Genomic DNA, 12,522 nt, shown 5'->3' on the forward strand with positions numbered 1-12,522 from the left:
AAGAGTCTTCTCCAGCACCACAGTTCAAAAGCATCAATTTTTCAGCACACAGTCCTCGTTATGGTCCAACATTAATCACAGGGTCCTTACTAGTGGGAGGGGGAGGTAGGAAGACGCTGCTGGCCTTCTGGCTGTGAAGATGAAAGAAGGGGCCAGGAGTGTGGGCCCCTCTCTAAGCTCCGAAACACCACAGATGGATTCTCCTGGAGCTGCAGAGGGACAACCCCAGTCCACCTGACTCCCACAGACTGAGAGGTAACAGTGTAGTATTCAGCCACCAAGTTTGCGATAATCTGTCACAGCAGCTATCCTCATATCGAGGACCCCGATGAGGGGATGATATGCAGGAGAACAAGCCCTTGGGCCTCCAGAGCTGCCCAGAAGGCGCCATCAGCAGGCCTGAGTCAGCCTCAGCCTAGTGGGAGCGATGGGCAATACGCCGGGAAACAGGCAATGAGTCAGACGGGGTGGGCAGGCAGTAAAGGGTGACATGCTCTGAATGGCACCTGGGGCAGATGTCCCATGAGGGGCATTTGAGCTGACACCTGAAAGAGGAGAAGGGCCAAGCTGAGGGGAGGTCTGTAGAAGAGTCCTCTGGGGCAGCCACAGCCAGTGCAAAAGACCCTGAGGCAGGAACAACCTGGCAGGGCCTTCCATAGAGGTGGCGTGGGGGTGCAGGGCCTCGAGGCCATGACAGAGCTCCGGCACTTGTGCTGAGTGACAGGAAGAGGTGTGTGTGGAGTCTGAGGAATGCAGACATGATGAGGTCATTAAGAAGGCCCTGCTGTAGGAGCCATCACAGGGCTGGGTGGGGTGCAAGGAGCTGGGCTAGGAGCTGCCGTGACAAGCAGGTGTGGGGATGGAAAGGGGTGGGACCCCTCCAGACGTGGGGACAGGGACTGTTCCATGGGAGATGTCAGCCAGTAGCTGGTGATGGAGCTTAGAGCTCCGAGGTGGTGACCTTGGTACACCAGGTCAGGCGCCATCCCCAACTGAGCAGCTGAATCCTCTGAGCCCCCAAAGGCATTCCATTGCCATGTGTCCTACAGATGAGCAGTCAGGCTGCACCCAGCCTCTCCAGCTACCTGGAGACCCCACCCCTGGCTGTAGCAGGTTCTAGGAGCCAGGGTGGAGGTGGGGAGAGCAGGTGGGAACTGAGGGCTGGGCCAGTGCCAGGAACCAGCGGGAGCAGCTAGGAGACTCGCCAGCCCTAGCCCAGCCTCATCAACCTGGTAGAACAAGCTCCTGAGTCTGACCAAGGTCTCAATGTCCCCCCTTGGTTCCTGTCTTGGGGCCTCTCCTACCGCTGCCTCAAACCTTGGCGGAGACCCCATCTTCCCGTAATGATACGGCTTCATGTCGAACGTCATTCTTAAGTCCAACGTGAGCACTTAGTCCTTGGAAAGGCTGCAATCCTGGCCCCATCCTCTGGTTTGGGAGGAAAACCAGACTTTAGGCAGGACCATCTTTAAGTCCCTTTAGAAAGGAGAGTGGTGTGATCTGAGAAGACCTAATGGGGTTAGAAATCTAGAAAGAAATGGAGTGGGACTAGATTAGCAGGAAGAATGAAGGCAGCCATTGGAGAGCACAGGGATGTCTCTCAGACCTTCAGGCCAGACAGATGAAATCCACTTGCAGCCTGTGGTCAGCAGCACGGTTACCCAGGGTTCGGAGGTCAGCAACCAACGTTCTGTGTCTGGTGTCCTTGCGCAGAGCACGCGGAGGCTTTGTCACGGGGTCCATGCACAGTGCTCCACCCACAACTGGGAGGCACTAGGAGTACCCACCCCACTGCCACTTAGTCGCTGGGCTCCCCTCTGCTAGGCCAAGATGGTGACAGCCTGCCCACTCCCTCGTGGCTCTCTCTCAGTGGGGCAGGTGGATACAGGGACTACAGATGAAGGCCCATGGGCCATGTGACAGGAACGCCTGCCAAGACGGGGCGCTGTGTATGTGAGGCCAGTGTGGCTTGGGGGTTGGGGGGAGGGGGATAGGCTTCCTGGGCCCAGCTCCCCTGCCTTGGTTAGTTCTTGCCAAGGAGCTGCGTGGCCTCACATAGACGGAGGTCATGGGTGTGGACTGGAACCTGGATCCTCTCAGCCAGGCTGGCAGGCTCAGCTGAGGGGAGGGCATGGAGGGCGGGGCAGAGTGCTGAGGGTCCATGCTAGCTGGGCCTGTCGGTCATCCAGTGTTGGGAAAGAGGCAAAGGCCAGAAAGATCTACAAATGCTCACTAAGAGGAACCAGAGATCAAATTGCCAGCATTTTCTGGATCATCGAAAAAGCAGAGAAGTTCCAGAAAAACATCTACTTCTGCTTCACTGACTATGCTAAAGCCTTTCACTGTGTGAATCACAACAAACTGTGGAAAATTCTTGACAGATGGGAATACCAGACCACCTGACCTGCCTCCTGAGAAATCTGTATGCGGGTGAAGACTTAACAGGTAAAACCAGACATGAACAACTGACTTGCTCATAACTGGAAAAGGAATACGTCAAGGTTGTATATAGTCACCTTGCTTATTTAACTTCCATACAGAGTACATCATGGGAAATGTGAGTTGGATGAATCACAAGCTGGAGTCAAGATTGCTGGGAGAAAACAACAACAGATATGCAGATGATCCCACTCTAATGGCAGAAAATGAAGAGGAACTAAACAGCCTCTTGATGAAGCTAAGAGAGGAGAGTGAAAAAGCTGGCTTGAAACTCAACATTCAAAAAACTAAGATCATGGTGTCCAGTTCCATCACGTCATGGCAAACAAAAGGGGGAAAAGTGAAAGCAGTGACAGGCTTTATTTCCTTGGGCCCCAAAATCACTGCAGACCATGACTCTAGCCATGAAGTTAAAAGAAGCTTGCTCCATGGAAGGAAGGCTACGACAGACCTATAAAACGTATGAACAAGCAGAGACCTCACTCTGCCGACAAAGGTGCGTCTAGTCAAAGCTATGGTTTTTTCCAGTAACGTATGGATGTGAGAGTTGGACCATAAAGAAGGCTGAGTGCCGAAGAATTGATGCTCTTGAACTGTGATGCTGGAAAAGACTCTTGAGAGTCCCTTGGACATCAAGGAGATCAAGCCAGTCAATCCTAAAGGAAATCAACCCTGAATATTCATTGGAAGGACTGATGCTGAAGCTTCAATACTTCCCTGATGCTGAGAAAGACTGAAGGTTTCAAAAGGAGAAGGGGGCGGCAGAGGATGAGATGGTTAGAGAGCATCACTGACACAATGGACATGAACTTCAGCAAATTCCAGGAGATGGTGGAGGACAGGGAAGTCTGATGGGCTGTAGTTCAGGGCGTCCGAAGAGTCAGACACAACATAGTGACTGAACAACAGAAGGTCACTAAGATCCCACTCAGTGCTGGCTTGCCCTCCTCACTGACCAGAAAAAGGAAATCCAGTGCAGAACAGCTACAAGGGGGTAAATGCAAATTGTGCCAGAGATGTGAGATTTCATGCAATCAAGAAGACCCTTCGGAAAGCCTTGGAGGAGGGAGCTTGGTGATGGGCTTGGGACTACAGTTTGAGGGGATGCACAGCGGAGCTTTTAAGGCAGCGGGCCCTCTGCCATCCTCGGCACTGTGGCCACAACAGTCCTCTGCAGTTCGTGCTGTCCACGAGGTGGCTGCGGGCAGGAGGACAGGGCACCCTGCCTTGGGCTGAGTGTGCCCCCAGAGACACGCACACCCAGGACCTCAGAATGGGGCCATATTTGGAATGAGGGTCTTGGCAGGTGGGATCCAGGATCTCCAGGTAAGCGTCCTAGACTGGGCACCCAAGTCCTATGTCTGCCTTCTTCTGCACAGAGGAGACAGTCATGGGGGTGTGAGGGCCTGCGTGACCGCAGATGCGGAGATGGGAGCCATTCCACCAGCTCGGGAAGCCTGAGGCCACCACAGGCAGGAAGGCTCCTCCGGAGGGAGTACAGCCCTGCCCACACCTTGATTCTAGGCCCCGGCCTCCGTAACTGGAACCGAGAGTGTAACTTGCCATGGATTGAGCCACCCAGTGTGCGGTGCTTGAGTCCAGTGAGCGTGCGGTGGGCACCCTGACCAGCCCATCCCTGAGGGCAATGCATTCTCAGCCAGTGTCTGAAGCAGGAGCCATGAGCTCTGCGTATCAGGAGGAAGTGGTGGAGGCAGGAGGCAGGCTTGGCTCTTTTCAGCCAGAATAACTGCAAAGCCCTTTCTTTTGGGACTGGGGACTAGGGTCTGGTCTGCAGGTCCCTTAGTGGGGTGGGAGGCATCGAGTAGGGCGATGCCTCTGGTCCTACTAAGGGGTGGAGGTGGGATGGGGGTAGGGAACGGGACTCACAGGGCGGAGCCCTCTTGTGGACGCTAATCCACCTCTCCGCTGTGGCAGGGTCAGGGTGTGAAGGGAGAGGTCTCAAGTTTAGGGGGATGGGATGGGCTGTCTCGGTCTACCTCTAACCCCTGCCCCATCCACCCTATTTGTTCTCAAGCTCTGACTGTGTCTGAAAGCATCCACTTGTTTTGTGCGCTTGGTCTTCCGTGTGTCCTGATGAATCCCATGGTTCCCACCAGTCTCCCCACCTGCCCCAAGGTAGAGAGACCACCCACCTTGCACGTCTGCACCAGGCCCTGGGTGCCCCCAGCCCAGGGAGGCCTCCTCTGAGGCTAGCAGGGCAGATGTGGCGATCTGAAGGGCCCCGGGTCTCTGGATTTTAGCCTAAGGAGACCCATTTTGAACTTCTGACCTCCTGAACTATAAACTTTAGCTGCTTTAGGTCACTGGTGCTTTGCTGTGGCAGCTGTAGGACACAAGGACCACCCCCACCCCTGCACCTCTAGCCCAGGCCTCGCCATCGCCTGCTAGGATCCTTGCAGTAGCCTGACAGTGCCTGACTCTCCCTGGGGACTCCAGTCCTGGCGGATCCTCACTCGGTCCCTCAGGTTCCTCGCTGTGGGTTGGGCTGCAGGACAGATGTCACTTCAGAGGGTTAGCTGGGGCAGAATTAACCAATGTGGGCAGGGCCCAGGAGGTATGCGCTATGTTTTAGTCACCAGATCACAGTCCTTGTTGGGATCTATGCACTGCCCCCAGTTCCAGCCCAAGACCCTCAGAGAGCAAACTGCCAAAGGCTCTTCCTTGGGCAGACCCGTGGGAAGACTCTCTGGGCAGAGCAGCCCTAGGTCCCGGTGCACAGCCCCTCCCAACCCTCGTGAGGACACCCCTGTGATGTCGCCCTGCTCCAGCTGAGGTGGGGGCACCCGAGGAGCACTAGCTCCGGGCGCTTCTGTCCCCACAGCATCTGGCCTGGGAGGGGGGCAGCGGCTAGGAGAGAGGAGGGTGGGTGAGCCTCCTATGGACTCTGGCAGGTGTTCTCAAGACTGGGGCTGGGCCGGGCACACGGAGGAAAACCTCTGTGAGCAGGGGTGATCCGAGGGCAAGCAGGGGCATCCCGCGGGAACTGGGTGTTGAGCATTTCTCAGAGGGTGTCAGCCGGGGATGGCCATGGTGGTGGTGGCAGGGCCAGAGGGGCGGTGCCCTGTGATGGCAGCAGGGACGCAAGCCAGGCGCTGTCTGAGCTGCTGTGTGTCATGTCTGTGTGCCCTTACCTTGTCACAGGGGACCTAAGGGGTAGACCTGCTAAGCCTCATTTCAGAGATGGAAACATGGGGGTTCAGAGAAGGCTGAGCCTGGACTGGGGTCTTTGCTCACTGCGGACTGAGGGCTTAGAAGCAGCAAGGCTGACCTGGGGCTTTGGAAGAGGATGTGCTGGGGTGGGAGAAGGGGTGGGAGTTGAAGTGGGGGTGAGAGTGGGGCTGGGGCTGAGAAGCTGGCCAGACCACCTCAGCAGCCAGCACCAACCCCTGGAATCCCTGCCTCCAACCCCAGGCTGCAGGAACCACCATGACCCCTAGTTGACAACATTCAGCAAAGAGCCGAGGCTCAGGGGGTGGAGGGCTGGCTGTGGGAGTCTGGGCCTCAAGAGGGCCCCAGGCCCTCCAGCCAGTTGCCTGACTGCCCCCTCCCAGGTCCTGTTCCTGCAGCCCAGCACAGGGAGCATGTTCTGGTGGAGTCGGGGATGGGGGGGCTGAGCCTGGCAGACAGGCCAGACAGACAGACAGCCCTCCAGAGAGAGCTAGGTGCTGGCCGGCCAGCCACCTCGCTGAGCCGCTCAGGCAGACGGCAGCTGGCCAGGCCAGCGGGTTGCCTCATGAGCCCCACACAATTTTTCACCCCATATTTTTCCAATAAAAAAGCAGTTAGACTCCAACCACAGCCATCTGGCCGCTAGGCTCCAAAGCCTCCTGGCAGTACGGCCGCCTTCCCCGCCAGCAGTCGGGTGCACAGAGCAGGACTTGGGGGCAGCATGGCAAAGCATGTGGGGGATTATGTGCGGGGGGGGGGGGAGCCACATGTTTTGGGGCGGTGAGGGGGGCCTGAAGCCTGGGGCATGGGCTGCCCCCAGGGCAGGGCCTGGTCCCTCAGAAGGAGAGGCGGTGGAGAGGCTTTCCATCTGTCTGTCTGGGTGTCAGCCTCAGGGGCTGGGCTGGTCTCTGATTGTCTGTATCTGGGAGGCACAATGTCCTTATTGTGTTTGCACCTGGAGCCAGAGGCAGAGCCCAAGGCTGATGAGGAGGGGCAGGTGGGCTGGCAGGAGCCCAGGGTGGGGGGCAAGGTGGGAGGGACAGGTCCATCTGGCCTCAGACACTGGAGCAAACTGGCCAGGAGGGATGGGCCCTGGACCTTCCTACCGTCCTGCCCTCCCTGCCTGCCATGGCGTCGTCAGCACCCAGCACGTGGGTGAGTCAGCATGGACAGACTCCATCGGCTGCAGCCTCTCACTCTCCTGCCCCACCTGCACGCCCAGCTTGCTCCTCCTTCACTGACCCCTTCTCTGAGAGCAGCCCAGGTGGCTTCCAACCAGCTGGTTCAAATCTGCTCTGCACCAAGGAAGGTGACAGGTCAAGCTTGTTCCAATTTGTCCTGGGAGGCACCGCCGTGGGTGCGCAGGGAGCTGCCCCTGGCCTGTTGGCTGCCAGGCTCCGGGGGAGGCCAGGGCACTGCTGTAAGTGGACGCTGTCCTCTGTCCCGCTCATGCCCTTGCAGACTCCTAAAGGCAGGACTTTGGCCATCCTGGACATGCTATGGAGACACGTGGCCTTCCTCCCGTCCAGCTCCTACTGGCTCTGCTCCTGGAGGAAAGCAGTCGGAGCGCTGCCGGGGGCAGAGCCCTTCTCTCTGCTCTCAGGAGGGGGCCCTGCCACAGGCCAGCCAAACTGAGGTGGGGAGGTGGATGGTCACTTTGGTTGAGGTCCCGGGTGAGTGTCTGCCAGGGCCCTCTGACCTGCGCCTGCTTTTTGATGGTTCCAGAGGAAGTTACTCATCGTCCAGAAACCCAGCTCGGGCAAACGACAGAAGGCACTCAGATCTCTCTGGTTATCCGAACTCTCCATACACCACCTCGACTCAGAACCAAACAGCCTTCAGTAACCGGGTGTCCCTGCCATGGAGGAAACCAAGAAGTCTGAACCACACTTGATACCCTTGGTGCATAATAAGTGTCCCCAGGGAGCACTGCCAGGCTAAGGCTGTGTGGCAGGGACCTCTCAGGATGGTGGTTCCCCATAGGGCTTGGAACAAAAGCTGAACTTCTTGCCATGATTACTTTTTACATCGTGACCCCTCTGAGCTCATCCCCTCCTTCCTTCTGCTTCGGCTCCACTGGACACTTTGCACCAACATCATCCCTGCCTCTCCATGGAGGTGATCAGTCACTCTGTGAGATCAATGGTGTGAGAAGAGGGAATGCAGATGAAACGGCTGGTGTTAGAACTGCCCCCGGGGATTAAGTGGTGACTATGAGGAAGGGCTTCCCTAGTGGCTCAGACGGTTAAGAATCTGCCTGCAAATTCAGGAGACCTGGGTTCGATGATCCCTGGGTTGGGAAGATCCTCTGGAGAGTGGAATGGCAACCCATTCCATTGCTGTTGCCTGGAGAATTCCATGGACAGAGGAGTCCGGTGGGCTACAGTCCATGGGGTCGCAAAGAGTTGGACATGACTGATCAACTAACACTTTCATGAGGAAGAAGCCATTTGCCAAGAATGCCAAGTAGAAAGAGGAACCTGATGACTGCAGACGGGCCATGCCAACCTAGAAGGCCAACATCCAGGCCTTTAGGTGAGAAAAAGAAACTACTAAGCCCCTGTTAAGTCCAGTTTCCATTACAGAAGTAAATGAATTTCCTAACTGATCCAGGACCCAGTCAGTTCTGACCATGCACATCCCCGTCCCAGGGGCAGAAATACCAAGGTTCAGCCATGCTGGTTGGTGAATATCCTGGGCCCTAAAGTGAGCCCTTGTCCTAGGTGACCACTCTGCGAAGCCCCATGACCTCCCCTCCATCAGGCAGCTCATGGGGCTCCGTCCAGGACCCCTCTAGCCTAGGCTGAGTGGCACCACTGTCAGCTGCATGGAATCTCAGCCCTGGCCTCTGGCCTCCAACTCAATCTGCCCAGGGACACACTCAAGTGTCACAGGAGACCCACACGCTCACGGAGAAGGCAAACTTGGGTGACCTGGGAGGAGACCTGTACCTTTCCCTGGCTTACCAGCCAAGGGGCTTTCTAAAGCATGACTTGGCTCTGTCCACTTCTGAGGACGCGTCTCCTTACAAACAGCAGCAGACAGGCTTACTCACTCCATGCTAACTTGCTCACTGTAGCCCCCATCAGTCATGAAGCAGGTGGGGGCACGGGGGTGTGGAGGGTGGGCGGCTTCCCTCTCCCTCCTCTGACCTTGGCCAGCCCTGCAACAGAGCCAGGGGCTGTCGCACGCGGGACTGGGTGTGTCCCCGCATCACCCGTGCAGCCCATTCAGGGCCTGCCACTGTCGGCCCAGTCAGCCTGAGGAAGGCTGGACTCAGCCCTTCCTCCTCAGGACCCCCTGAGGCCCAACACAGAACCCAGCCAGTTCCTGCCAACAGAGGGCTCTGGGACGCATACCCTGGACTTCTCAGAGACCCCCCAGAGTGGAGTTCTTCCCTCAGGCTGCACAGTAAATCGCCAGGAAGAACCACGGGTTCCAGACCACCCCCAGACTTGGCCAGAGTGAGCTTCTGGGCCAGCTCGAGGGTGGGTGTAAGTGTAGAGAAAGCCAAAGCCACGGCCCCCCGAGCGCCCTCGGTCACAGCCCGCCGGCCTTGATGCTTGGAGCCGATGGCCCTGTGCAGTTCTCGGTGTGTGTGCTCGCGGCGGCCATGTGTGGCTGGGCCCTGGCTCTGCCCTTCCAGCCTCTGGTCTCCAATCCCAGGGTCCTGCCTCCTGCAGGACGGTGGACCAAAGGGTGGAGGGAGAACCTTGCCAGGGCCAGCGCTGACCAGGCGGCTCTGGAAGGCACAGTCAGGAGCCTCAGGGTCTCCGAAACCCCCTTCCCACACCCTCCCTCAGAGGGCCCTTGGCTTCAGAGCACTTCTCCTGCAAGTTGGTTTTAAATGAAAGGAGGTGCTGAGGGCAACAGGCCAACACAGCCCTCTCCCAGGTGCTATAATCTAATTCATTAAAGGCATCAGGAGTGATAGCGCCTGTGGCAACGCGGCACCTGGCCCGGGGTTCACCTTGCCGGCGCCCACCATGCCCTGTCCGCTCACAGAACAGCTGAGGGGAGGGCATCCACGACCAGAGACACTTCCCAGCTGCCCTGCCCTCTTGCCACCTTCCTAGGATGGTCTAGACCACAGGGACCCCACAGGGCATCTGGGCCAACTCACTTTGGACAGCACATCCCTGACCTCCCCCGTGCCCACACCTGCCCCTCCTCTATCCACCATGTGACTCCCATTGCTACCTCCACCTCTCCGCCCCTGCCTCACTCGCCCGGCCCAGACCAGTACGCCTGCCATGAGGCTTGTCATCTGGACCCAGGTGTGCGCTACAGTCCTGCCCTGACCCTGCTCACCCTGCCAGGCAGCCTCTGAATCCTTTCCACGCTTGCTCACCTGCTTACAGGCTGAGCTATGCTAAAGCGTGAAGCCTGCAGGAGAGAGACTGGCCGTCTGTCCATCCACAGCTCCAGTCCAGGCAGGCCAGGCCACACCAGGGAGGTGGCAACTGATGGCCACACACCGCACAGACCTCCTGATGGAACCACGCTCCAGTTCACAAAACCTTCAGCAAACAGCACTCAGCAGCCCTCCCGTCCGCCTCTCACCAAGTGCCCTTACGCACACTGCCCTCATTGCCTGGACACACGTCCCCCATGGTGCTCAGTGCTGGCCCCTGGGCCCCACCCCGAGGGCCAGGGGCTCCATCGCATCGGTGTGGCCACCTCCTGCCAGTCTCACCACCTAAGATTCTTCAGGTGGGCTGTTCACTTGTTCACCAAAGATGGTGCAGCCACACTCCCTGGGTTCCAGCTGTGTGGCCTTGGGCAGGTTCCTTTCCCTCTCTGTGCCTTAGTTGCCACATCTGCATCGGGTAGTGGCAGGTCCTGCCCCATGGTGCTTTGAGTGAGTGCCAGGTGTGTGCACCCATTGAGTCTCATGCCCGTTGCTGTTTTTCCAAGTTGAGAGCCAGTCCCAAGTGGTGCCCCCAATTGTATCCCTGCCCACAGAGCTCAGCAAACAGTAGGTGTTCTGCAAACAGCTGCTGAGCTAAGAGCTCTTCCTCCGCCCCCCAGAACACACAGGGCCCAGCAGATAACCAGGACCAAGGACTCCCGAATCCCATGGGCCAAGGGAGGCGCTGTGGAAAGGAGTGCAGAAGGACGCTGGCACTGTGGGAGGGCCCCTTGCTGCCCCTATGCTAACTCCCCACTGCATAAACCCCGAGACAGTGGAAACTTCACTGTTCCTGAAAATCAGGGACTGGGGGGGACTGCGAGGGACCAGGCGCTGCTGCTATTAGCAGAAGTGTCTGTTTGGGGGTGATGTTTACAACCCCCAGCCTGGAAACACTGGGGGCTGCACTTGGCCCAACAGAGCGTGGCCCCTGCTTTGCCCACGGTGCCCCCATCCCAGGGAACCCTGGACTGACGGCTGAAGACAGGCCAGGAGCTGGGGTACGGTCCTGCAGTCCCAGGGAGCCTGAGCAGCACCCCAGCATGACGTCCTTGGCCTCCTCAGCCAGGCCAGGCTGGCACCTCCACACCCGGGAGGCCACCCCCAGCCCCCGCATGCCCCACAGGAGAACCACAACTTTTCTGCCTGGTCTCTGGGGCCCAGCCCGCCAGGAAGCCAGGTCAGCAGGAGGGGCAGGTGAAGTGTGTGTAGGGGGTTGCGGCTTACCTTGTCATCCCCGTCGCTCTCGCTGTCACACTGCAGAGGGGGGAGAGAGAGAGAGGGGGGAGTCAGTGTCCCGTAGGCAGGCTGGTTGCTAGTGGGTGAGGTGAGGCTGGGGGCAGGGAGGGCCAGAGGCGGTGGCTTTGGCAGACCCCCACCCTGACTCGGGGCCTCGGGTCTGGGGTGGGAGTGGCCCCAGCCAGGGACCCACGTACCAGAAGCTGGGAGGGCTCTGGGGGCCCCTGGCAAGTTCTGGGTCAGAGCTCCATTGAGACCCTGGTGCGGGGGAAGGGCACGGGTGTAGGCGAGGCAGAGGTGAGACAAAGGAGAACACGTGACCGGGAAGACGCAGACCAGCCACCGTCCCAGGCCCAAGCGGGCCCAGAGCCAACAGGTAACCCCAGGAAACACATGGAGTAAACCCCACTCCCCTCTGGTCCCCTCCCAGGTGCTGAGCTCCCTGGGGCGGGGGGTGGTGAGATGAGAGGGGCTCCTGAGTGGCTATGAGGCCCATGGACCAGGGCTCAGGGGAGGGAGACGTGAAGCCCAGCCTCGGAGCAACAGGAGGGCAGGGGCAGGGCGGGGGCACCCGGGATGCCTGCTCCCACTGCCCAGCCCCTGCAGACGCCCCAGTAGAAACCGCTACACGTGAGAGCAGCTGGTTAAGGAGATTGTGACAATCGTGTAAATACATCTTTGTTTTCAGTTCCCAGTAAGCATAGAGCTCTAAAAAGAAAGGCTGCTCTAGAAACCACAGCAATTTCCCCCCTAAAAGAATATAAAGGAAAAAGAAGCTCTTCCCAGCAGCTGTAATTGTGACGTGTTTATGTCAAGTGAATTATACCGCTGAAAATAAATTTCCCTGGAACTCACAGGAGGCTCATGGGACCCTGGGAGACATGTGGGGGTGTTCCCCAGACACATGCTGCTTCTTGGGGGGAGCCCACCCCAGACCCACTCAGCAATGGGGCACACGCTCTCCATGCCCTAGGCTAAGGGCTAGAGTGGTACAGTGAGAGTTCACAGAGTTGTGCCAGCCTGCCTTGGGCTTCACCGCGGTGGGAAAGTGACCCTGGGGACGGTGGAGACCCCAACCTGGAACCTGTGGCAACAGGGATTGGTATTTAGGGGGATCTTCCTGAGGCTGAGAGCAGCTGCATGGACCCTCTGTCCCTCTGACGTGCACCCTGCAGGGCCTGATCTGAGATCTCTGGGGGTTGGGTGGGGGGGTCCCTTCACAAAAGGCAGAAGGGGCTGTGGGC

General features: G+C 58.3%; 1 protein-coding gene across 1 annotated transcript in view; it reads right to left on the reverse strand.

Annotated features, from left to right (window-relative positions):
- Positions 1-12,522, reverse strand: part of FBRSL1 (fibrosin like 1) — an 83,853-nt gene that overhangs the window by 21,456 nt on the left and 49,875 nt on the right. Inside the window, exon 5 of the mRNA XM_052654333.1 lies at positions 11,267-11,296. Within this exon, the coding sequence (XP_052510293.1) occupies positions 11,267-11,296 (30 nt within the window). The remainder of the gene's footprint in view (positions 1-11,266; positions 11,297-12,522) is intronic.

The sequence above is a fragment of the Budorcas taxicolor genome, chromosome 17 (genome assembly GCF_023091745.1).
Source record: "Budorcas taxicolor isolate Tak-1 chromosome 17, Takin1.1, whole genome shotgun sequence".
NCBI lineage: Eukaryota > Metazoa > Chordata > Mammalia > Artiodactyla > Bovidae > Budorcas > Budorcas taxicolor.